The sequence below is a fragment of the Larimichthys crocea genome, chromosome XV, assembly GCF_000972845.2.
Source record: "Larimichthys crocea isolate SSNF chromosome XV, L_crocea_2.0, whole genome shotgun sequence".
NCBI lineage: Eukaryota > Metazoa > Chordata > Actinopteri > Sciaenidae > Larimichthys > Larimichthys crocea.
The window spans coordinates 8,987,024-9,011,250 of record NC_040025.1 but is presented as its reverse complement, the minus strand read 5'-3'; the positions used below and the strand labels follow the sequence as shown (position 1 = coordinate 9,011,250).

The 24,227-nt window shown below is 44.5% G+C and overlaps 1 protein-coding gene across 7 annotated transcripts; it reads left to right on the top strand.

Annotated features, from left to right (window-relative positions):
• The first annotated feature begins 314 nt into the window (after window positions 1-314).
• LOC104924672 (segment polarity protein dishevelled homolog DVL-1) lies at window positions 315-22,915 on the top strand. Of its 7 annotated transcripts, XR_003463871.1 has the most exons (16): window positions 315-960; window positions 6,374-6,443; window positions 8,735-8,856; window positions 11,420-11,538; window positions 15,251-15,389; window positions 16,049-16,142; window positions 16,274-16,343; window positions 16,472-16,611; window positions 17,132-17,208; window positions 17,649-17,716; window positions 17,840-18,190; window positions 18,822-18,989; window positions 19,118-19,333; window positions 19,594-19,643; window positions 20,481-20,519; window positions 21,502-21,541. XR_003463871.1 is itself a non-coding variant. In XM_027288798.1 (15 exons), exons 1-14 carry the CDS (start codon window positions 791-793, stop codon window positions 20,483-20,485), a joined length of 1,809 nt encoding a protein of 602 aa, XP_027144599.1. In that variant the 5' UTR covers window positions 317-790; the 3' UTR covers window positions 20,486-20,519; window positions 21,502-21,541. The 7 variants fall into 7 exon arrangements, 5 of the variants coding, with proteins under 5 accessions (XP_027144599.1, XP_010736395.2, XP_010736397.2 ...); XR_003463870.1 differs by having other exon boundaries at window positions 19,594-20,519; XM_027288798.1 differs by lacking the exon at window positions 19,594-19,643 and having other exon boundaries at window positions 317-960.
• The last annotated feature ends 1,312 nt before the right edge of the window (window positions 22,916-24,227 follow it).

Below are 24,227 nucleotides of genomic sequence, written 5' to 3'. Positions count from 1 at the left end.
TATTATTACCAAAATTATTGTTGTATCTAATATTTAATGAGCTTATTAAACGGAGAGGAAAGCGGATTAACATATGCAGTCATTGGCTTTTTAATCTAAATCTCTCTCAGTGTAATTTAAAAATAGATTTTTCTCTATTTTCTATTTTTAAAAAAAATAGGTCATCACATATTTCAGCTTATTTCTGGTGGGGAATTTATCTAATTTGATTGAATTTACATTGATATGACTTGCTACCATCTGATTACATGAATATCCCATTATAATATTAATAAGAAAAACAGCATCCAGGCTTCATAAAGCCAGTCCACCTCCTCTTTGTTCCATGTTTTGCCCTGTACAGTGTACAGTATGAGCGCATGTGTGTGTGTTGTATAAGAGGAGAGAGAGGGCCTTGCGCACAGCTCAGACACACCACTAGATGACAGCACTGTCTAACCAATTAGCTTGTAAAAAAAGGAAAAAAAAAAAAAAAAATAGCAATATTCCCAACTCCATATCGCAAGGATGTGGACTGTCCCTTCCTGTTTTAGTGCCGAGAGAGCCACCGTACCGACGCACACCGGAGCAGGAATACAGGCGCTCATAACGCGATTATGTCTGGATTTTCGCTGTGTTCGTCCAACACACGGAGCTTTATTTTCCACCGTGCGTTATGCTGGTTTATGTATTAGGGAATGCTGTTATGTTATTCCACGGGTAGCTGGTAACAGAGCAGGCCTGTTTATTGCGCTTGCCAACCCTTGTTCCTTTCCTGTGTCAATGATTGTCCTCCCCTCTCACTTCTTCCATGGCGGAGACTAAAATCATATACCACATAGACGAGGAGGAGACTCCTTATCTGGTCAAACTGTCCGTCTCTCCAGAGAAAGTCACCTTAGCGGATTTTAAAAATGTCCTCAACAACCGACCCGTCAATAGCTACAAATTCTTCTTCAAATCGATGGACCAGGATTTTGGGTAAGTGGCCACCACGACCGGCACCGCCGTCTGTGATTATTATTAGCCTCGTTCGTCTGGCTCACTTTTGCACTGTAGCGCATATATATATATATTTATATTTATATATATATAAAGAAAGAGGCCGTGGTAGCCGATGCTGTCTCGGGTGCATGTGTGCAAACTATAGTGCCATGTCTTGTTTTCCACACGCACGCTGGCACCTGCTCATTATTACAGGCTGTCCTGTGCGCAGTGGAGGAGACACACGAGTGTTTGAAGTGATACCAGATCTGTCCAGAGCCTTAATGACGCAGACCTGCATGCATTAACACACAGAGCCAGACCCCCAACACCAACACCACCAACACCACCCATTTGCTCCCCTCTTATTACTGTCAATATATTAACCCCTTATTATTATTAATGCCCACATGTTTCATATTGTTTTGTTTTTTAGTTGTTGTTATTATGGCAAGTTTTTATTATGGATCATAAAAGATTGATGATTTATTTAATGATATATAATTGTATCCACTTATAAAAGACAGGAATTAAGTTGTCTCTCTTGCAGGCAAACACACACACACACACACACACAATGGACTGCAGGTGAATCCCATGGGAATATGGCAAACCACAAACCAGTGGTTGTAACTAGTACATACAATCATGTAACCACCTTTTGTATTTAATTGCCTCAGAGGAGGAGATAGGCCGTACTACACCCTCATACAACCTTGTTTTTTTTTAATGGATATTTTAATATATTCTGTCTTGTTATCGCAGTAATTGATTGATTATAAACGCTCGTTTGTTTTTCCAGAGGAATCCATGTAGGTTAAAATAACGAGCAATTATTTGCCATCTCATCACCTCCGACCGACCAGTCCACTGGCTGTTTGGTCGGGTATTTAGATGTGTAATATACTGCACCGTCATCAGGAGAGAGAGAAATTAAACGATTAAATGATTAAATGATTCAACCTGAAGTCATATTTTAATCCCTGTAGTTATGGAACAAAATCCAGAAAAGGCTCATTTGAATAGTTTCTCTTCACTGGAACTCGTTTTATTCTTTCACATCCTGAATTTTACCTCAGAAAGTCACATCTACCTCCTCTATCCATGGGCTGCTGGACTTTATGAATTATAGAGATAGTTCCTCCCTCTGTCTCTCCTTATTTTTTCTCTCTTTGTAACCCCCATCCTGATTTTTCAGGTGTTACACCGGGTCTACGAAAGCTCTTCGGCTCTCTTGGTCAGCGAGATCTACTTGTATCGGGGCCTCTGCTGAGGATGACATATTTGTGTCAGTGCCTGTTTCTCATTCCAGTCTGAACAGTCATACATGGACGCACGCACATTAATATCTAGCACTGTAATCTCAAACATGATTGGAGGAAATGCAGAGGCAGGCAGTGTCTATAGAGCCAGACGTCATACCTTTCCACTGCAGCCTGACCTTGTGGGGGAAACTGGCTCTTCCTGGTGGCAGGCTAGGCTTGGTGCGCCGCTTTGTCCCCAGCCCCGGCTTCCTGCCTCTGTTGCACTCCAAGCCTGGGCTGCTCGCTGGGCCTCAGGTGATCGACAAGCAGATTATGGAAACAAACAAAGCATGTTTGCTTTCTCCACATGGAGACGTGGCTCTGTGTTGCTACAGTAGGCCTGACCGGCCCCTGCATGTGCATCAACAAAGCGTGTGAGGTTATGTTATGAACTGGACATTGTGAAATGTGTTTTCATATAGAGCTGTCATACACAGATTATAAAGGCGCCTCCACCAGGCTTTGCCTCCCTTTGAGTTAAGGTTGAATATCCAGGCCTTGTGAGTGCCGTATGGTATTGGCACAGTATGGAAGCAAAGCCAGTCAAAGGCACAGAGGATAGCAACGCTTTGTGGTAGCCATGCTGGCTGTACTGCATACACAGACAGTATGGCTGCTGGAGAATTAGCAAGGGAGGAATAAGACTGCTGAGCAGAGAGGGAAAACATCAAATCCCTTGCAGTTATAGACAGTGTTTGAAATGTAAATGAGCAGTCAGTGCAAGGTCCTCTGTAGTAGACCCCCTGCTGTGCAGTAAAAAACAGCCATTTTCTTAAGGGATTTGTGCGGTGGTTAAAAAAAATCAGCTCTTTAAGAAATGGCCACACGAATTTTGATAAACGGTTTGCTCCCAAAACGCCAAAGCTTACCGCAGTGAACACATTTCAGTTCTCTTCTCGGTATCGCAAGGCATACGTGTAACCGCGGCCCGTGGCGTTTTTTTTCCATTCACACACAGCAAATTAAAGGAAGAATATTTCTTTGTGCACATTTCATACCTCAGTTTTTGTTTTTTTGTTTTTTTTCCCTCATCAATATTCATAAGACAGGATACTAATTGAGGCTGGGTTGTTTTTTTGAAGCAACCCACTTGGCTTTTTTTTTTTTTTTTTTTTTTATTCGAGAGACTTCAAGGTGATGATATGGCGTTTTGTCACTGCCACCGGTGGTGAGTGGGTTTGAGACCTCACTATAATGCAAGTCACAGAGGCACTCTGGAGCTGAGGAAGCAGCCAAGCTGAAGGTCTGAAAGAAACAGCCTTGTTTGTGCTTTAGAAAATAGGGGTGCTGGTAGGGGGAATCTTTCTTCTGCTGAGGAAGTGATGCCGGAGCCCCTGTAGGACAAAAATCTGCAGCTTTTTGCACAAAATGCAATCCTGCTTCACCTCGCTCGTGTTTTTTTTTTTTTTTTTTTGAGGATTGGGAGCGTTTGTTTGAAGGTTATACTGCATTTATGTGTCATAGCCTTAACAACAACGCTCTTACTGTGATTGCACTTATACCAGTGGTTCTTAACCTTGTTGGAGGTACTGAACCCCACCAGTTTCATATGCTCATTCACCGAACCCTTCTTTAGTAAAAAATAAAATATGATTTTTTTTTACTGGTGCACAAAATGAACCGTGCATTAACATCACCTTGTTCAAATAACAAAACCAACACAGTGCATGAACTCACAACAACTTACCTCAGTGTGACTTCTGCTGTTGCCTTTGAGAGACCAGTTCAGATATGCGTGGCTTCACCTTGGCAAGTGCCAGTCTCATGTCATTTTCACAGCAAAGTCTGTTCCTTTACTTAGTTTTTATGTCCAGCATCCTCGAAAACGATTGCTCACAAAGATATGTTGTAGCAAATGGTATAAAAAATTCCAGGGTGGAGGCTCCACCGAACCCCTAAGACCGACTCACCGAACCCCTAGGGTTCGATCGAACCCAGGTTAAGAACCACTGACTTATACATTATCCATCAGATATGAACAGAAACGAACCTGGAACTTTGTTTTTCATGATGATGTAGCACTAAATATGACAGTATTATTAACAGATTTCTACATGGTTAAAGTTGTTTACCGAGTCAGACTCGTGTGTCACACTCAGGTCTATCTATTCCCAATCTTATTTGACTACAAATATTTTGCTTCCCTGTTTATAGTATCATTAGCATCAGCTCACCGCAGCCCTTGGACTGCTCGGCCCGGTGTTTGGCTGGCTCTCTCTCCTGTCCCTGCTTTCCTGCTTTTTTAAGGCCTTTACTACCCTACTGCCCTCTTCTGTTTCTCAAAGCATAAACAAACACGTCTAATCTTCCCCCCAGCTTCCACCGGTGGAATATTCGGCGATCACCGGGGTAAATCTTGTGTCATTATCCGGTGAAATCTGTTAAGACCTATTTAAGCTGTCTGCTCTAAGAAGTCAGATCTGTGACAGCAGCCCACACCAGACACATGCTTCTCTAAACAGGGCGCACGGAGTGTATGTGTGCGTATTTATGAGGGTGTCTGTGCTTGTTAAGTGTTCAGGGTGGAACTAACACCGCTCCTGATATCAGATGGAAGCTGTAAAGAATGCGCGCCATGGGTATTTTACAGCATGTTAAAGACGTCATGTGTTATGATTGGTGCTGTTTCTTGGTCCTTCTGGTTTCAGTTATATACGTTTAAGAGATTTGTTCTTACAAAAACCATATATATAAAAAAAATGCTGTAGAAGCAGAAGCCTATTCCTGACAAACATTCGGAAAAAAAAGAAGAAGCGTTGCTCATATTTTATTTGTACGGACCACTCCCACATCCTCACAAGTCACCTTACAGCTGGCCATGCAGCTTGAGAGAGAGAGAGAGAGGATGCAAACACTTCCTACCTAACAAGCAGCCGGCAGAGTCAGCCCCTCGCCTCCCACCCTTTTCCTCCCTGAGGTGGAACAGGCCACAGCGGCAGACTCTGTGGTCGTCAGTTCCAGCCACAGGGCTGCGTTATCTCCGTCCACCACTCCCAGTAATACAGCTCCCACAGCAGCAGAAGCAGAAGCAGCAGCAGCAGCACACAAAAACAAAATTGGCTTTGGCTAATCATTTCAGTAGCAGGGAAGTTCTGGCAAACAAGAAGTGGAAAAATAAAAACTGTAAAGTCACTGTCGGAGACACCCCTGCATAAAATCTTCTTAGGCTTTTTTCCTGCTGCTCCACAGTCATGCCTCTCCCTTTTCATGTACCGTGTTCAAAAGCCAAAGCAGCTAATGTGAGATTTTCACAATGTCTTGTACTATAATATAATATATATCAGGGTGTTTTTAGCCCCAAGTGTGTTTATGCAAGGTGCCTGTCTGCTCTTTTCCTTTACCCCTCGGCTAGCTCCAGGCTTGATCTGTGTGACACGAGCCGAGCAGGTGTGGTGACTGCCTGCTGCTGAACTGTGTCCCAGCGGGTCAAAGGGTAACTGGGAGGTATTTCTGTAGGGAATTTACAGCCAAAGACGAACACACTGTGGGAGCCTCACACACTGGATGGCTCTATTAATACACACACACACACACACACACACACACACACACACACACACACACACACACACACACACACTCCTGTGCCTTTGACGCCCTGTTCTCGCAGCTCACGGAGGATTTTCCCGACAGACACACACACATTAAAGATAGACACACAGGTATCTATCTATCTATCTATCTATCTATCTATCTATCTATCTATCTGTTCAACAGTGGATCATTGTGAAACATGTACACCTGCTCAGATTTAGTATTAGAGACATTCATTACTGATTTATAGCCCTATCCTTGCCAGGGTTGAGCGGCCCTTATCACATTGTTGTGCTTGGTGTTACTGGACAGACAGCCACGATGTCCATAAATCACTGATAGAGAATCCGACAGGGAGTATCTTTGCTGCTTGGGTGCAAAGCTGGTTGAGAAAAAAAAAATGTGACTTACAAAAGCGTGAATGTCTCTCGGTATGTGTCAATTTGGCAGGGAATGGGAAAAGTGTCTCCAGGCTGCACCGTGTTGTGTTGTTAAGATGACTTGTGTCCCTCTCTCCTGCTCGGTCGGTCGCTTGGTTAGCCTGACTGTGTCTGTCTGCCTGTTTCCCTCAGGGTTGTCAAAGAAGAGATTTCCGATGACAACGCCAAGCTGCCCTGCTTCAACGGGAGAGTAGTGTCCTGGGTAAGTTGGATGGACGCATGTTTTTCTCTTCTCTCCTGGCCGTGCAGGCCCTCGGCTTTAACCAAAGATATTCGGAGCACTCGTGGATCATGTAAATGTAGCCGTGTGACGCCTCCACACAGCTTTTCTAACACTCTTCACCTTGATCTCACTGTTCTGCTGTATTGTATAGGTGTGAGTGGGTTTCCATTAGATATTAAACCGAGCTACTGTTACAGAGGTGGCTGAGTATGATTCAAACTGAAACAGGAAATGTCATACCGTTGACATTTAGTAAAAGATCTGATGGTCGGTTACTCTATCGACTTCTGTAGCTTTGCGCTAATTTGTAATTATGGAAGATGAACAGCAGAGTGAGCTCAAGCCTCCCTCTGGAGACAATAAAGTATTTTCAAATCTAATCAATCTGTCATGTTAGAGGAGGATTTACATCTCCTCTTATAGCTCTGTCTTTAAATATCGACAGGCTGCACGGTTAATCTACTTGGTGGCTTTTTTTTTAACAATCCTGTATATAAACATTACTTTACTTTATTGATCTCTGCGGGGAAATTCATTATTTTCTTTCCCCACCTCCACGAGGAGGTCAGAGGTCAGGATCGGTGGCTGTGGAGTTGTTAGGGACTGTCGTGCTCAATATCACTTAGGCGGTGTCAATACTAATAACGCGTGGTCGGTAGTTTAAACGGTCTCACTGTATCACACTGCTGCAACTGCTAGTTCAAATTTATGCAGCATTATGCGGAATTACTCGGCACAATAGACACTTTCATAAAGAGATTTATTTTGCTTTTAACATTCGGGTTCAATTCTGCACAGGAAGTGCCCGGTTTATAACATTTCATTAAGGTTTTATTACCGTATATATCAGCAGCCTGTAATGTGATCAGTAGAAGTAGGCTAGTGAGTGACTCTCTTGAATTTTTGGCTCTCGTGTATGAAAATATTGGCAATATCCATCATGCTACTAATTGGTATTGGACGGAAACCAATCGGCGTTTCTTTGAGCTCCATTTACAGCGACAAATCTTTACATCACTTGTTCTGGCAGTCGTTATTTCTGACTGAAATGAAAGTCATGGCAAGCGTGAGCTATTATTTCATCAATCCGAGCTGGAGCGTAGCTGCTTATTTACTAACTTTTGATGTGCATTTCTCTTTTTTACTTCTGTTTTTTAATATTTAGAAACAAATTAGGCCGTCTCTCAATTATGTGGTAAAACTTACAGTTAGAAAAATGGAAATAAAATTTTTTTTGAGGTGCCCGTAGCCCAATTTCTAAGCTGTTCATCACACTATCATGGTTGTTCATTTCAGACTATAGAGGCACTCTCTGATTATTTATGTATGTAGATAGCATCAGTATTGGGGCTGATACTGACCAAATTAAGTGGATCAGTATCAAGCAGACAGGACATTAAATATAGTTTATTCATGTTACATTCATTAAGTCACACCAAGTCATCCACAACTACTGTACTACATCAAGCCCTGTTACCTTACACATAATAGCCCCTATGAGAATTTAAATGTGGGGAAAAAAGAGAGCACTGGTATCAGGAGAGAAAAATCAGACTGACGCATCCCAAAAAGTATGGCGGTAATTTAGTAATATTATTATATTACATTATAAAACCGGAGAGCCGATAACCGGGAAGAAATCTTCTCATGTGTCTCTCTCAGAAAGCCAGCACAGACACAGGAGGTGATGGATAATTCAGAAATACTTTCAGTCTTGGCGATGGAGGAAAGAAAGTGGCCCACAGGGCTCATTTAACAATGTAGTGACACCCGTGAGTCTCGCCGCTCGCATTAGAATAATCACGGGTCCACGCGGTTGTTAGTCTTCCCACAGCTGCCTGCTTTAACTTTCATTATCCTGGCTCGGATAAAAGGAGGCGAGTACTATCTATGGGTCATTGTATATCATCCTTTGTACTGACACTCAACTGAGTAAAAAAAGCGATGTGGTTTTTGTTTCTATGTCACTCGCTGTGTTTCTCAAGTTGTTTTTGCAAAAAGCCACCAGTCATCTCCAGGCCTCTTTTGCAGCATCTCATTTCATAGCATGTACTTGTACACAAGATGTGGCTGTCTCCGGTGCCAACATCACTGTGTGTGTTTATCTTTGAGTGTCGCAGAGTCTGTTGAGGTTTTGCTTTTGATCTTCTCTCTCTCCTCACTATGGGGCCTATATCATTCAACAAAATATGTATTATTGTTTGTGAGCTGAATATATCTGCTTTTTAACAAATATTCATTCTCTCTCTCTCTCTCTGTGTGTCTCTCAGTTGGTCCTGGCAGAGAGTGCCCACTCTGATGGAGGATCTCAATGCACAGAGAGCCACCCAGAACTTCCCCCTCCTCTCGAGAGAACAGGGGGCATCGGAGACTCGCGGCCCCCCTCCTTCCAGTAAGTAGCCTGATTACCGCCTGTCATATATGCACAATTACACACACACATATATGCATGTAGGCAGAGGTATTCAAGCACACAATCCCGTGCACCGGCTGACCTTTTTTTTTATTTCACAGCGTGCCGTATGCCGCTAATCAGAACGTGGAGAGATTTGTCAGCGGGGCGGTGTAGGTGCTCCGTGCGCCTGTGTGTGAATTATGGCACGAAGTATATGTGTTAAAGCCAGAGTGTGTGGGAACATGCATGGGTGCGAGTATTTTTCCCACTAGAGTGTATGTTCTCTCCCGCCCACTCAACCATAGAGTAAGGCGTTAGTCCGCTCATCTATGTAAACATGATGCGTACGCCGGCAGTGCTGCTGATTCTTGAAATAGCCTTCACAGCATACACATCTTCAGGCGAATGCTGGCCCCTCAGTAAGCCTCATTGTATTCGCTCACTAAGAGCATTCATCCATGCATACGAGGTCCAAAGACACATCCTCAAAAGCTCTGAGATTTCTTTTCTCCGCAGCTTTGACAACAGTTACCTGAGCCCGGACTTTGATTTCAAACTGGCAGATTAGAGAATATATCACTCTGCACTTGCTAAAGGAGAAGTCCCAAGCTAAATATAGCTTAAAAAGCGCTGGGGGGCAGTGAGGGCGAGGGGTTGTTGCCATTGCAGCAACTAGAGCAATATGGCTGAGGCTCTATATTGAGAACATGCAATCTGTCATGTCTCAGTGTATCTCTTTATCCAGTGTTTGACATCTCAGCTCGCTTTTGCCCTCTATGGGCTGCTCCCCGCTGTTTGGCTGTCAGCTGTCCTGATGATTTTATTGTTCAGGGCCCAGCTTTCATTAGGACTACCGCCACCTTGTGGTGCAAAAACGTCAAAGTGCCACCCCCCCGCCCTTACTCCACGTAATTTCCCCCCTGCCCCCTCCCTCACTCACCCTTTCTCTCCCTGCCTCTTTGAGTCAGACAGGCAGGCCTTTCTCTCCGAGAAGCAGCATGGTGAATTCCCTATAAGCGCACCTCCTCTCTTTTCTGAAATGAATCCCAGTCTTCCCACCCTTTACCTCTGTCTGTAAATAGCTAGAATATTATTACCACTTCATTTTCTCTTTGTGCTTTATTCATGCATTTCGTGTGTTTGTCGGCGTGAATGGCTCTATTTGATGAGCGCGCAGAATAGGTGTTTTGGGCTGAGAATGGACACAACTGATGTGGCTCTGCCTGGTAATCCGGATTAACGGACATTAAAAGCACCCATCTCCATTTCCCAAGAGGGAGTGGGGGGGTGGCGATTGGCAGCAGAGAGCAGTAAGGGAGGGGGGGGCGAGTTGAAAGGGGGTGGCATTTGTTCACAGCTGCAGCCTAGCGCCTTGGATAATCTCCCCACGGATCAGCAGAGCTGCCGTCCGGCTGGTCAGCAGCCATCGACAGCCTGACAGGCAAGGCGTTCACCACCACATCAATCATCGCGCTGCTTCCCCAGTCAACTACCCAACAGAAATGCATCCAGACTATGCATCTTCGGGGGATATTTGCATACATGCACTGACCTGTGCTGGTGAAAGTCTGGCCCAGGTGCACCACATTAGTACTCCGTAGCAGAAGCGTGTAAGCATGCCTCATTGAACACTTTATCCCGCTGAGTGAACACAGCGGACACAGCATCCTGTCTGCGCTTGTGTTTTTAATTTGCGCCGGCCGTCCGCACGCTGCAGCCGAAGGTGTGAGAGAGCATTGTTTTTACACCGTCGCAGGACTTTTATGCTTCTTTACTTCTGTTTGCACACAGGAGTGTGACACTATTTGTACCACGAGCAACGCTGTGAACGCACATGCGAGTGCGATTATTTATGCAGGTGTAAGGTACGTGTTGAGCACATGCCTAAGTGTATGTGACAGACTGACAGGGTTCAGTAGAGTTCTCACCAGCTTCGGGTTTCTTCAGGTGCCCGGTGGCTGTGTAAGTCCCTTAACCCCGGTGCCTGAGGCCACACCGTCTCCAGCCCTCTGACAGAATAACAATCTGCCCTACAGCCCCTCAAGAACCCCCAGACTCCTCCCAGACCCCCAAGTACACAGGCCGGCTTATTGCTCAGCCCACACCTGATCTACCACTTCTCGCTTTTTAATGCAATCTGTCATTCTCCCCTTCTCTGTCTCTCTCCCAATCATGCTCCAGGCACCATCTGGGCTTTCAATAGGTCTCATTAATGCCGGTATTGTCCAGAACGGCTCCCTCTCAGGGTATCTGGTCATTAATGACACTTAGTGAAAAACACATCACATACCGCAGAACAATGAAACTGCTATTTTGGCCAGAGGGATTGAATTTGAAACAGAGTCATAATATGAGTTGCATATTCCCCTAAGGCTGAATGGCAGGCAAATAGATATTGTAACAGACAGAAGTATATTGTAGCTGGGGATTATGTTCAGGAGTGTTGGTCACAGGCTGGCTGGCTAGAGACGCTCTTGCGAGAGAGAGACGAGGGAGAGAGCGCATGTGTTTTGTACATCATTATGAATCTGACTGAAGTTTTCCAATGCGTGTGTTGCAGTGCCAACGCGGTGAGCAGTCGAGATGGCCTGGACACCGAGACGGGTACAGAGTCTCTCCTGAGCCACCGCAGAGAGCGCGAGAGAGAGCGGGCGCGGAGGAGAGCCCGAGAAACTGAGCGTGAGTATTATCAGCCGGGAACAGATGGATCCTAAAAAAAAAAATGCAATTATCTCCCGTCATTTGAAAGTTATTACATTTCTCGACCTCTCACTCAAATCTTTAACTTTCTCACTCTGAGCAAGTCACTCACCCTCCTCCGTAAGAAAAAAAAGTGGACAGATAACTGACATGCATGAGGGAAAAAAGGCCCTCAGGGTTCATGCGGTGTGTGTTGAACTTTAGTGAGCCAGAGAAACACATATCCAAATTCTCAGAAGAGTGAAGAAAGACGGAAAGAAGTGAATTAGAGGTGAAGTTCACTGTGTGTCAAAGTTTCTGGAATTCACTGTCTTGCCCAATAATTGTCCTTCTTCTGTTTCCTGTGTGCGGCTCAGGTTTATGGTCAGAGGCTGTTTTCCACTTCGTAGTCACACTCCAGTCTTGTACGATGATTATAGCCTGTCAGGAGACACTAGTGTTTTTTTGGAAATATCAGAGGAAAGTCTCTCGCAGCTATTGTTGAGATATAAATGCGAATACAGTCCCTACCTGGAACAGAAATAAGTTAGGATCCCGATTTTGAAAAAGCCACTATCAAGTGCGAACACATCTGCTTTACTGTTTTTTGGCATTTGACTGAAGAGATTTCTGTTGAAATCACTTTGGAAGGAGCAACATGGCTTTCTTCCCTACACCTTCAAACAAGCTGCTCTCCTTCACACGCTCAGCATTTCTCAATACCAGAGCCAACATTACATGTGTGCACTGTCCACGGGCCGAGAACAGGGTATACTGGTGCTACAAGGAAAAAAAGGCGTGTTCTGTTATCGGCATCATCGTACCTGCGACATTTTGAGATATCCTCTACGTTCTGTTCTCCGCCGCACGGACGTTTTAGCAGAAGTAGTTGGGTTTTTTTTTATGGCGGGAAGTAATAAACCAGCAGCTTTGTGATGCTCGCAATCTGCACAGCAAAGCCAGTTGTCTCTTCCTCTTTCCGTCTCTGCTCTCCTTGTCATCTCCTCACAGTGAGTCTGGCTCTTTGCATCCGGTGCGCTTCAGGCTCATTATGCAATTAGTAATGCGGAATACAGCATCAGATTTGGGGGTTGTAGGAAGAGCTGTAACTGTCTCGCACACTGAAATCCAATTTAGCTTTGCCCTTCTGCAGAAGAACTGCATAATGACACTCATTGATTTTTGTCTCTCTTGTGCTGTGGTGTTGTGACAGTGTCTTTGACTTGGCTCAAGACATTTTTTTGCTGGCGCTCCCGACATCAGATTCACTGCACATCTGTTTGTGTTGTGCACGACGCGGAAATACCTCGAGCCTAATGAACTCCGCGTCTGTCATCCATCTCCTCCGTGTTTACCGACCTCAACGCGACGACACTATCGTACAGAAGAAAGAAGATAGAGGATCAGGAGCCCTCTCCCTTTTTCTCTCTCTCTCTCACAAACACACACCATCTCTCTCTGTTTCCTTCTAGTTTGTTATCTCTAATTAAGTGAAATCACCAGGAGAATTGGGTGGGGCGCTATTGGTTTACCAACCGTTTTATGGCTCGTAAATCTAACAAACAAGTCCCCATGAAATGTAATTCAGTTTGGCTGTGCCTGGCTCAGTGGTGGCTGTCACAGACTCACAGGCCTGTGGATGTAAAGACATATAAAGAAGGAGCCGGTCGCTCCGCCTCCTTCACCTTGCAGCCTGCAGCATCAGCAGCAGCAGGAATTCCCCTGTCACCTTATACATACGCTTGGAGTGATTTTGTCCCGGTGTGAATGCTCGCTGTTTTACAGCGATCAGTTAAAAGTGTTCAGCCCACGGTAAACATATCCCTTCTTATTTTCTGTCCGCGCTGTGGACATTTGAGGATGAATGGATGAATAATGCTGCGGTTGAACATTTTTTTTAGGAGGGTGAACAGGTGTTTTTTCGGGAGTTATGGGATATGATGTTTCAAAGCCCGCCGGGCGCTCTGCATCTTAACCTGTTGTAAGACAAGACTCTAACATTCAGTTATTACATTGTAGCAGAGAACATTTAATACCGCCTGAAAATAAAAAAAAACATTATGCTGTTCAGCGCTGCTGGGATTTAAGAAGAGCACTTATGCTTGTATTAAAGTATTAACACAAAGCACAAAACAGCTGGTGAAGCCGTTCTTAAAATCATTTTTAATGTGATGCGATGCTGGCTTTCAATACCCTGATTGGTGTTTCCACCTGAGGCGAGAGAAGACAGCACCGTCATCTCAAATCCCATATTATCTCCGTTTTGGAGAATACCGTCGTCTGATTGGTTTAGAGACGAGCAGTTATTCTATAGTTGCATGCCATGGGGAGGGAGGGAGGGATTGACGGAAGGAGGGAGGGAGGGAGGACGCAAAGACTTTGTCCTGAGTCTCAGCTCAGTTTATCTGTGCGTTGGATGAAGGCACACTGTCGGCTGTGGTGAGAGGGATTTGTTGTGTTATGTTAACATATGATTTGATGTGATTTCATTTTGTGGTGAGTTTAATACAGTCAGTGTGGTAATGGAAAGGGCTGTTTGTTTTTTTTTCATTTGCAGTGACAATGAGGGAATTTAATGAGCTTTTTTTTAAGCCTTTATGTGATGATCTTAGTTATGTAACTGTAACCCACAAGTAAGGAAATGACCAATTTATCTTTTGACACTGACTTTATCTGACGAGTGAATCATTTATTTTATATTTTTGAGATAAAACTAGCTAGAAATTTCGCAATACATCGTTTCTCGCAATCAGCTTGTCCTTTAAAGGTCACGACGTTGGTCATGCTTTCCAGTTTCACGTCTCTTTTTTTCAAATAGTGACTCACTTACTCACTTGTGTTTTTTTTTTGCTGCCCACTCTCCACAGACTGTCTGTGTTTTTTTTTGTTGTTTTTTTTATTCCCTACTGCCTTTATTGTAGATAAGCTGTGAAGACAGTCTGCAGCCAGCCGGGTGGGCAGAGACAGTCTGGGGGCTCACGCTGGGTTTTTAGAGAACAGCTATAGCACACGGACGGACGGAGCAGAGCACAGAGACACAGATTTCAATCCGGCTTGGTCACCCTGAACACTTTGTGTTTGTTTTCTCTGGTGTGGCAACCTTCTTGAGTGTGGGAGGAAATATGTCGTGAGTAAATCCTGACAGTGGATGTCCCTCTGCTGATTGAGTGCTTATGTGCTGCAGCTCAGCTTTCATAAAAGCACCTTCGGGGCGGAGCTAGCGATGGGAACAACCACATTGCTGGAATGTTTTGCTTGCTCTTGGCGAATACGCAGGCTGCCACACCCTCTGCGCTCTATGAGACCTTTCCAGCCAATCCGGTGTTTCCCTGAGACAGCAACCCCTCACTGGCAGTGTACGTATGGGGATGGACTGGGTTTGTTGCACACTACTGGGAATTTACGGTGGAGTTTTTCAACCTTGTTGGATTATTTCTACCTTTTTCACTCCATTCACTCTCCTGTACTCTTATTGTAAGGTACATACATCCAATAATCCTGAAATCTTTACAGAGGTATCAGAGATTAAAACTCCTCCATCATGATCTCTTTTCACTCTCACTAACACTGACTTTCCTCCCCTCCCCTCCTCTCCTGTCCTGGATGTTCCCTCTCGTTCTGATGTGACCCCCCGACGTCGAGCAACGTGACCTCCCATCTGACTCACTTGCCGCTCCTCCCTTTCTCTCTCTCTCTCTCTCTCTCTCTCCAGTCCCGCGCATCAACGGTCACTCAAAATCAGAGCGCACCGCGAGGGACTCGGCCATGGGTTATGACAGCGCCTCGGTAATGAGCAGCGAGCTGGAGTCCAGCTCGTTCGTTGACAGTGAGGAAGACGAGGATGCAAGCAGGTAACATACTGCCTCACATCGAAATCCAGAAACTCAGATCAGAAAAGATTTGCTGTTTTTCCATTAAAAGTAGTTGAAACACACAAAAAAAATCTTTGAGACTTCACACATGATATATTTTTGCACTGGTTGAGGCTTCTTTCTTGTTGATTGATCACAAAATGTGTCATATTACTTGTCTCGCCCGTTAAACAGCCTAAAAAACCCCAAAGATACTCAACTCGCAAAGATGAGAAAAAGCTGTAAATCCCTCACTTTTGTGAAGCTGCAATTAGTAGATAGTTGGCAATTTGCTTGGCAAATTAATCCAAATAGTTTCTATTTAATTTCCTGTTAGTCAACAAACTGATTAATTGTGGCTGATCCACCAGTAATCGCTTTAAATCACAATCAACACACTGAGTGAGTCACGTCAAGTTAAATACCAATTAGCAGCAACAACAGTAAGAGAAACAGCACTGCAAACCTCAGCGTACAGACTGATTTGCATTGTTGTAATTTCAAATGTTATTGTCTACCTCTTGTATATACAGTACATCTACACATATATTTACTCTGTAAACATGTCAGGTCATTTATGTACAGTCCCCTATTTAATATAAATACATGAACCATACTTGCGTCCGTCTTTCCATATCATTATTTTCTCTCTGCTTCAGGCTCAGTAGCTCCACAGAACAGAGTTCTTCTTCGCAGCTGATGCGCCGACACAAGCGTCGCCGACGGAGGCACAAAGTGGCCAAAATAGACCGGGTGAGCGCCTCTTCAAGACGCGACGCCTCTCCCTGCTGAAATGAGAAGCAGACGAGAGCGCTCGACTTGATGACACCTTGACTGTTTCTGATGCGCGTTGACTTACTTTATCCTCTTTCCTGCCTTTACAGTCTTCATCCTTCAGCAGTATCACGGACTCGACGATGAGCCTCAACATCATCACCGTCACGCTCAACATGGGTAAACCTGACACATCCATAACTGTGATTTATTTCTATGTTTGAGATTTGTGTCTGTGGTTATTATAATGTTTTTTTATTCAGGCCTGATACTGTGCTCATACTCCTTCCTTTTTTTCCCCCTCGCAGAGAAGTACAACTTTTTGGGTATCAGTATTGTTGGTCAGAGTAATGACCGGGGAGACGGCGGCATTTACATCGGCTCTATCATGAAAGGAGGAGCTGTGGCTGCTGATGGGAGAATAGAGCCCGGGGACATGCTCCTCCAGGTACACCAGCAGATACTTCTTTCCTTTTGTATAATGTAAACACCTCTGCTGCTGCTGCTGCTGCGGTTTGTACAGTGTGACGCTGAACATGACAAAAGAGACGACTCTATTTCCATTTGAGGTTTCGTGGCCTATTAAAAACCTCACTGTTACGAGGTCCTTTTGTAAAAGTTGTAATTCTGCCTCTCCTTTTCCTTCCTGTTATTGCCTGTCTTTTCATCTGCGTGCAGCAGAGCGCTACAGCTACACCCACTATAAAGCACGGCACGGCTGATTACAATATGCTGTTGGCCCAACATTCACAATATAGGTTGTATTAGTGCGTTTCCCATAGAAAGCAGCTTAGGATTTACTGGCATCTGAAGCCGTAAGAGCAGCGCAGAGATGAATGTGTACAGCACAAGTGCATAAACACGTTTAAACCTTCTGTTGAGCTTCAAAACAATGTCTTTGTCATAAAAGCGTTGTATAATTGTAATGCAAATTGATATAATTAGAGTTTTTGTTGTTCTCCAACCAGGTGAATGACGTAAACTTTGAGAACATGAGCAACGACGACGCCGTGAGGATCCTCCGAGAGATTGTCTCCAAAACCGGGTGAGACCAGCTGCCTGAGAGCGTCGAGATTATTTCACTGTCTGCTGCAGAAGATTATCACATTGAGAGCATAACTTACTGCATGTAGGGTGTAATCTTACACTCTCAGACCAAGGCATGAATCAGATGGGGTGCTGTTCGGGTATTCAAAGGATTTAGAGAATTAAAGGAAAAGCCTATTGAGAAAAATCACGACTGTAAAATAGAAGCGTGTCCCTACAGTTTATCCATTGTTTCCAAAACAAGTGTGTTTGGTGACTTTTCAGAACTGATTCTGTGAGTTTTTATAAAGAAGATGTGACTTTGTGAGCTTGTCTGATGATTGAAACAGCAGATATATCACCTATGTAACACAAAGAATGTGGTTAGTAATATGCAGTAGACAGTCCAACCCATGCTCATATCTATTTAAACTGCTTTTCTATTTGCTTCTTCTCCAGTCCAATTAGTCTTACTGTTGCCAAATGTTGGGACCCGTCTCCACGAAGCTACTTCACCATCCCCCGTGGTAAGACAGACACAGAAAAGTGCAATTTTGCAAACCAAATCCTTATTTTTTACAGTTTTAAACCAGAAAATCATCAAGCTGTATCTTTTCTGAACGTTCTCCTTATCTGGTGCATTTGTACAGCTGAGCCGGTGAGACCCATCGACCCTGCAGCCTGGATTTCACACACCACCGCCCTGACAGGACCTTACCCGCACTATGGTAAAGACAACCAACCACCACCTCCATCACACACTATGAAACATCAATACTGTGGTAATTATGACAACCTTCCAACATTCAAACGATTGAAACGTTCTGCTCGTCGGTGTTTTCTCACAAACTCCTCTCCCGCCCCAGAGTTTGATGACTTGCCGCTGTCTGCAAGTAAAACAGACATGGCAACCATCGTCAAGGTGATGCAACTGCCTGACTCCGGCCTAGAGATCAGAGACAGGATGTGGTTGAAGATCACCATCGCTAATGCTGTCATTGGTAAGAAAGGCTGAGCTGTGTGGGCACGCGCAAAACTAAAAACAAAACTTGGTTTCTTGTAGATTATGTTTCGGAGTTTTTGAAGTTACTGTAAGTCATGCATGTAGGTTGGAGGAACACAGAGATCTGTATTGTATGTAGGCTACAGAGATGTGCTGTCTGGCAGAAATGTCACTTTAGTAGCTCTTTGAAATAAATAAATAAAGTAATTCATGTGTTTATTTGACATTTCCTAAAAAGTATAAAGTTGAATTAGAAATCTGAAATTTGAAACAAGAATTCTGAAAATGATTAAATCTGTAATAACCCAGCTTCTCTCGAATCCCTCAAGTAATGGCTGAGGTTGTTTATTGTTCCTCAATATAAGAAACTGCATGTGCGTTGCAACTCATCTCTGCAAGTTTATTTTTTTCTGGCCGCAGAATCAACGTCTAAGACCTGAAAAGTATCGTGCATAGTTCTGGCATTAGCTTCGCCGACTTCATTCAAAGTTCTTGCAACATTGTGCTGCTTGTCCACATGTAACCACTGCGGCCACTGTGGTTGTTATGCATATTGACGGTATTTTTAAGCATCTGTTCAACACATTAGAGAAGGAGACTACATGTCTGTGTGTTTGTTGCTGTGTCAGGTGCTGACGTGGTGGACTGGCTTTACTCCAGAGTAGAAGGATTCAAGGACCGGCGGGATGCGAGGAAGTACGCGAGCAGTCTCCTGAAACACGGCTACCTTAGACACACCGTTAACAAGATCACCTTCTCCGAGCAGTGCTACTATACCTTCGGGGACCTCTGCCAAAGTACGGCCACCTCTCTCTCAGTGTGTCAATAATGCAACTCCATGTATATGGCTTTTATTTTTTTTATGAATAGGAGGATTGTACTAAATCCCTCCCTCCCTCTCTGGTTCTGTTTTCTCTCCAATAAGACATGGCATCACTCAATTTAAACGAGGGATCCAGCGGTGGAGGTTCTGAGCAGGACACCCTGGCACCGCTCCCTCCCACCAGCAACCCCTGGCCCCTGGGCGGCCAGCCATTCCCCTACCCTCCCTTTCCCTCCGCACCCCCCAGCTTCCCGCCAGGATACTCAGACCCATGCCACAGTTTCCACAGTGGGAGCGCAGGCAGCCAACACAGCGAGGGTGAGCAATAAAAAAAAAAAGCGAGCCTTTGACTTTTCCTTCAGCTTCTCATTAATTAATGTGATAATATTGACTCAACATGCGACATGACATTCTCATTAATCTAAGTATTTCTGACCTATGACGTCAGTATTAACAAGTGTCTGACTCACGCTAATGTTAGCTTTTCTTGCTCGCTGGGCAGGAGGCTGATATTGGATTGCATTCTGATTATTAATTAAATATGTGTTATATTCTAAAACGCGTCCTGTATTGTCAAGGTCAATCATGAGCATCTTGAGTCATGCAGCGGACAGCTCTGCAGTACTGGGTGTGTACACGAAAGAGAAAAAAACAAAAAAACAAGAAATCAGCCGTGTGATCACAAATCGCCAGCTTGAAATGATCAACACCGAGTCCATCCCTCTTCATCAGTTCTTGAATGATCTTTTGTTTTCATTTTGAATCAGAACGTGACAGTGTTTTATGTTGCTGCTGCTGCTGCTGCTGCTGCTGCTGCTGCTGCTGCTGCTGCTGCTGCTGCTGCTGCATGGTTTTTGATATCTGCACTGAGGGAGAGTGGAGGACCAGGGGGGGTTTGTGCAGTACATAAGTGGGTGGCTGTGATAGTGTGCTTGCTGTTGTACATTTTTTTTAAAACAAGGCAGTCCAGACAGATAATGGTAAGTTTACATGTTACCATCTATCAGTCTGATTCTCATCGTTTTTTTTTTTTTTTGAGTGATTTCATCCAGACATTGTCATGTCTTGCTTTCAGCCGGTTGTCACCCTTTCAGTTGGTTTGTCTGCAACCTTTGAAAACTCGGAAGGACAGAGATGACAAAGTAAAGATTAGCCACGTGATGTATTTCATATGAACTGAATTCGTTTCATTTGGCACTGGCGAACGAAGTGTTCGTGGGGAATTCTGTGTCTGCCTGCTTGTTTGAGTGCATGTGTGCATTTTCTTTTTTTTTTTGCATTTTTGAGGGGCAGTCTTTTTTTTAGTTAGATAGCAGAGCAAAAACACAGCCATGGGGGTTAATATTTGTAAAGACCATACAGGAAAGATGCACAGCTGTAGGGTACATTAGGTAGTGCGGGCAGGGTTGGGCTGGGAGGTATGTGTAATTTTGTTGTTCCCTCTGTTTCTGCTGGGCAACGGTAGACTGAAGGAGGAGGTAGTCCCAGGACACTGGGGGAACCGGTAAGCCTGCTAACCCCCCTCTCCTCCTCTGCTGCTCTCTTTTCCTCTTTGCTCTCTCTATCTCATCGTTCATCTTATTCTATTACTCCTCTCTCTCTCTCTCTCTTTCTCGCTCAACACTCTCCACCTGTCACACTGTGGCTTTAAAGTTTTTATTTCCCCGCCCCCCTCCCCTCCGCCCGTCCCATGCGCCTTTCTCCGTCCGTGTATATATCCTGTGTTTGACTCTCCTGACAGTCCATTCTCCCTCTCTGCACCTCTTGGGCATGCATTCGTACTGTGCTGGGAGGTGCATGATGCCGGGATGATCACTCCGAGGCTTGTGCTATCATTCTCACTGATAGGGGGCAATCATGCACCACTTTTACCCAGTACTGTTGGGCTCATTGTGGAAGGGGGAGGCGTGGAATGTTTTATTTTGCAACAGTGTGGTACACCTCTATCAGTATGACACGGACCTACATTTTGAAAAACTAAATCAACAATGTGAACATAACTTCTCTATGAAATCTCTTGTGTTATCCACCAAGTGCTGTGTCGTAGTGTCTTTGTGATCCAGGTGTATCATGTTTACATTTATAATATATGAGTGTTGTAGTGTTTGTATGGATATGACTTGAAAGCCTATGGTTTTAGTCGCTGCAGGTGGAACTTTGGGGAAGAAACCTTTGAGATAATCATGTTTGCCTTTGACTGTTGACTAGAAACATCTCGTCACACCTTAAACAAAGTGCAGTAATGTATTCAGTAGCATTAATGCATTGTACTCAAGTTCTTGTCATGCGATGTCTAGTGTCTGCTTCATTAAGCTTTATAATATATTTTGTTTAATGTGTGACCTATCGATTAATCAGCAGCCAGATCAGGTGGTCTGAATCAGCTCTAGCTGATGACTTGGCGCTGCTCACCGCGTATTTGTTGATAATCGTACTTGCGCCGTAAAGGGCCAAGCTTAAAACGTCTGTTTTTCTTTCCTCGACAGGAAGCCGAAGCAGCGGATCCAACCCCAGCGCAGGCAAAGGTAGACGCTCCTCTCCGCAGGAGAAGGGTCAAAGGTCAACATGCAGTGAATCAGAGCCCCGCGTCCGTGGAGGGAGGCGCGGCGACAGGTCCGCGAGCCAAATGAGCCATCACAGCCACACCGTCTCGAGTCACAGTCACGCCCGATCGAATCTCAGTCACAGTCAGTCACACAGGAGTCACTCTCACTCACAGAACAGCCACCCGTCCTTCACCTACAGCCACGCCCCTTTCACCCAGCCAGGCCCAGGCTCGTGTGCCCACAGCGAGCGAAGCCATGCCTCCTCCTACGGCCCCCCCGGCTTGCCTCCCCCTTATTGTCTGGCCCGTCTGGCCCCCAAGACCTCGGTCAGCAGCAGCACGCCCCCTGGAGCTCCTCCTGGGAGAGAGTTAGCAGCCGTCCCTCCAGAGCTCACCGCCAGTCGCCAGTCCTTTCAGCATGCTATGGGCAATCCCTGTGAGTTCTTTGTTGACATCATGTGACAGGACAGTGCCTTTAAAACCCATAGAGCACAAAACAATTCTCCCCGAATCCTCGTCACCCCTTTCCCTCTTTGCCTCTGACTGTCTCTAAGAATGTAGACACTGACTGGCCGTCTACCTACCCAACCCCCCCTTCTGCTATCTGTCTATCCCTCTGATGTTTAAGCAAAGGAATAAAGGCAGCAAGCGCACAACAGGAGGGAGTCCTCTCACATACACAAGCACGGGTCCTCTGTGGCTGAAAACCCCTCTTTTGTATTGACGTGACGTGTACAGTTTGTGAAAACGTGAATGGTATTCGGTGTGGTGATTCTTTAAAGCTTACCACGCAGACATTCTCGAGAGTGTGTACTCTACTTTAGGATATTTTCTGTTCTGCAAGACCTTTAAGCTGGCTGGGCCTGGATCTCAATCCCCCAGACCCAGACCGACAAATACAAGCCCGCACTTAGGAACATTTCTCTGGGCCGAGAACTTGGAATCAATCTCCTGACTCATATCCGTGCGTACTGATACAATTTAAGTCTTTTACGCCAAACCTCTGACCCCATTTTCCTTTATACCGTGGCGTAGCCACCGGCTTATTTAAGCTCTTACTTGCCAACTACTAAAACACTAACCATGACCAGTTCACGATCCGTGGATTTCTTCGACTTCATAAGGGAGGCCCTGTAGCCAGACGTTAGTTTAACTTGGCTGCATATTGCATGACTGTCTCAACTGCTTTAAAGAAAAGAAATTTTATTAATACATTTTGTTTAAAGTATTACCATTATTGGGGGGAGGGCTTACCTCTTGCCAATGTTCTAAAGGAAGAATCCGTACACTGGATGATTTTTTTTTTTTTGTGATGTTATTTATGTGATCATGTTGCATTGATGGTGTCATACTTTGTCTACTGCGGCTGACTGACAGACAATCAGACATCGCCCCTTTTGTGAATCAGTGGTTAGTTTCCACTGCTCTAGCCTGTGCTTTGTCAATTGTTTCATTATTCCTGTCAGTGACTAAGACCCTGACGTTCATAACACTTAAGTTTTAGTAAGCAAAAGTCAACTTACAAAACAGGATTGCAAACAGTGGACACCCAGAAACAAACACAGAGGGTTGACACGAGATCGAAACCAGTTTGCGTCATGGTGGTCTCGCCCGTAGCGAGAGTGTGAGCTTCGTTCAAAGTCAGCGCGATGAAAGCCAAAGCCTCACGTCCGCGTGGTGGATATATTTCTTAATAATGTAGAAGTTGTCTATGATGTTGATCTATTTGGGAATATCATCCGGCACTTCTCATTTTTAGGATTTTACAAGTGACTTCAAGGGGAATCCTGGCCTTCAGATTCCAATCTCCTTGCAAAACAATGGCAAACCCCTGTTCTGCATCTACCTAAAATATAGTTACAGGAGGGAAATAACACACACTAGTTTTATGAGCACTTTTCCATTTTGTCTCTCCCTCCCTTTAGTATGAAACACTGTTTGCAATCAAAGCTTTCTCTTTAATTTTTTGTTTTCTTTACAAAAAGAAGAATAAATTGTACATAGAAATTTATTATATATATGAATAAAAATATATATGTTAAAAGGTTTGTCCGCATTTTCGCTGATAAATCGCCTGTAATGTTTTATTAACTGAAAAAAAAATCTTTTCTTTTCACAGCAGGTCCACTAGATGGAGACATTTTATGTGCGATTTGGTTTTTCTCACCTGATTTAAACACTTTAAGTTTGATATCGATTATGTATTTTGGATAATTTGCGATGCTTAGTCAGCACAGTAAAGTAGGCGGTCACTTCTCAAAAGGTCTATATGATGACCACTGGTTGCTCATCACATAGAGGTTTATAAAAAGGACAAACTAACTGTAACAAGTATAACATCACATATGACCAAATGTGTCAGCCGCACTGTTTTAACGCGACAGCTCACACCCCTGAGTGGAACTTCCAAGCAGCGGCGCTGCTGTGGCGTACTTTCCAAGTGGGCTGACGGTACTCTAAACAGACTCAGTAGTTTAAATACTAAGCCCGAACAGACCACCTGTCTGCTTGACCTAACCACACACGTTTAAAGACATCACTGTTTGATCTTGAAGCAGCAACCCCCCCCCGTCCTCCTCTCACTGGGGGATGTGTCATAACAACTTAGAAGGCAGGAAGGAAGTGACGCCAAAGCCTAAGTGACTCCCTCGCCTGCGGAGGCAGATT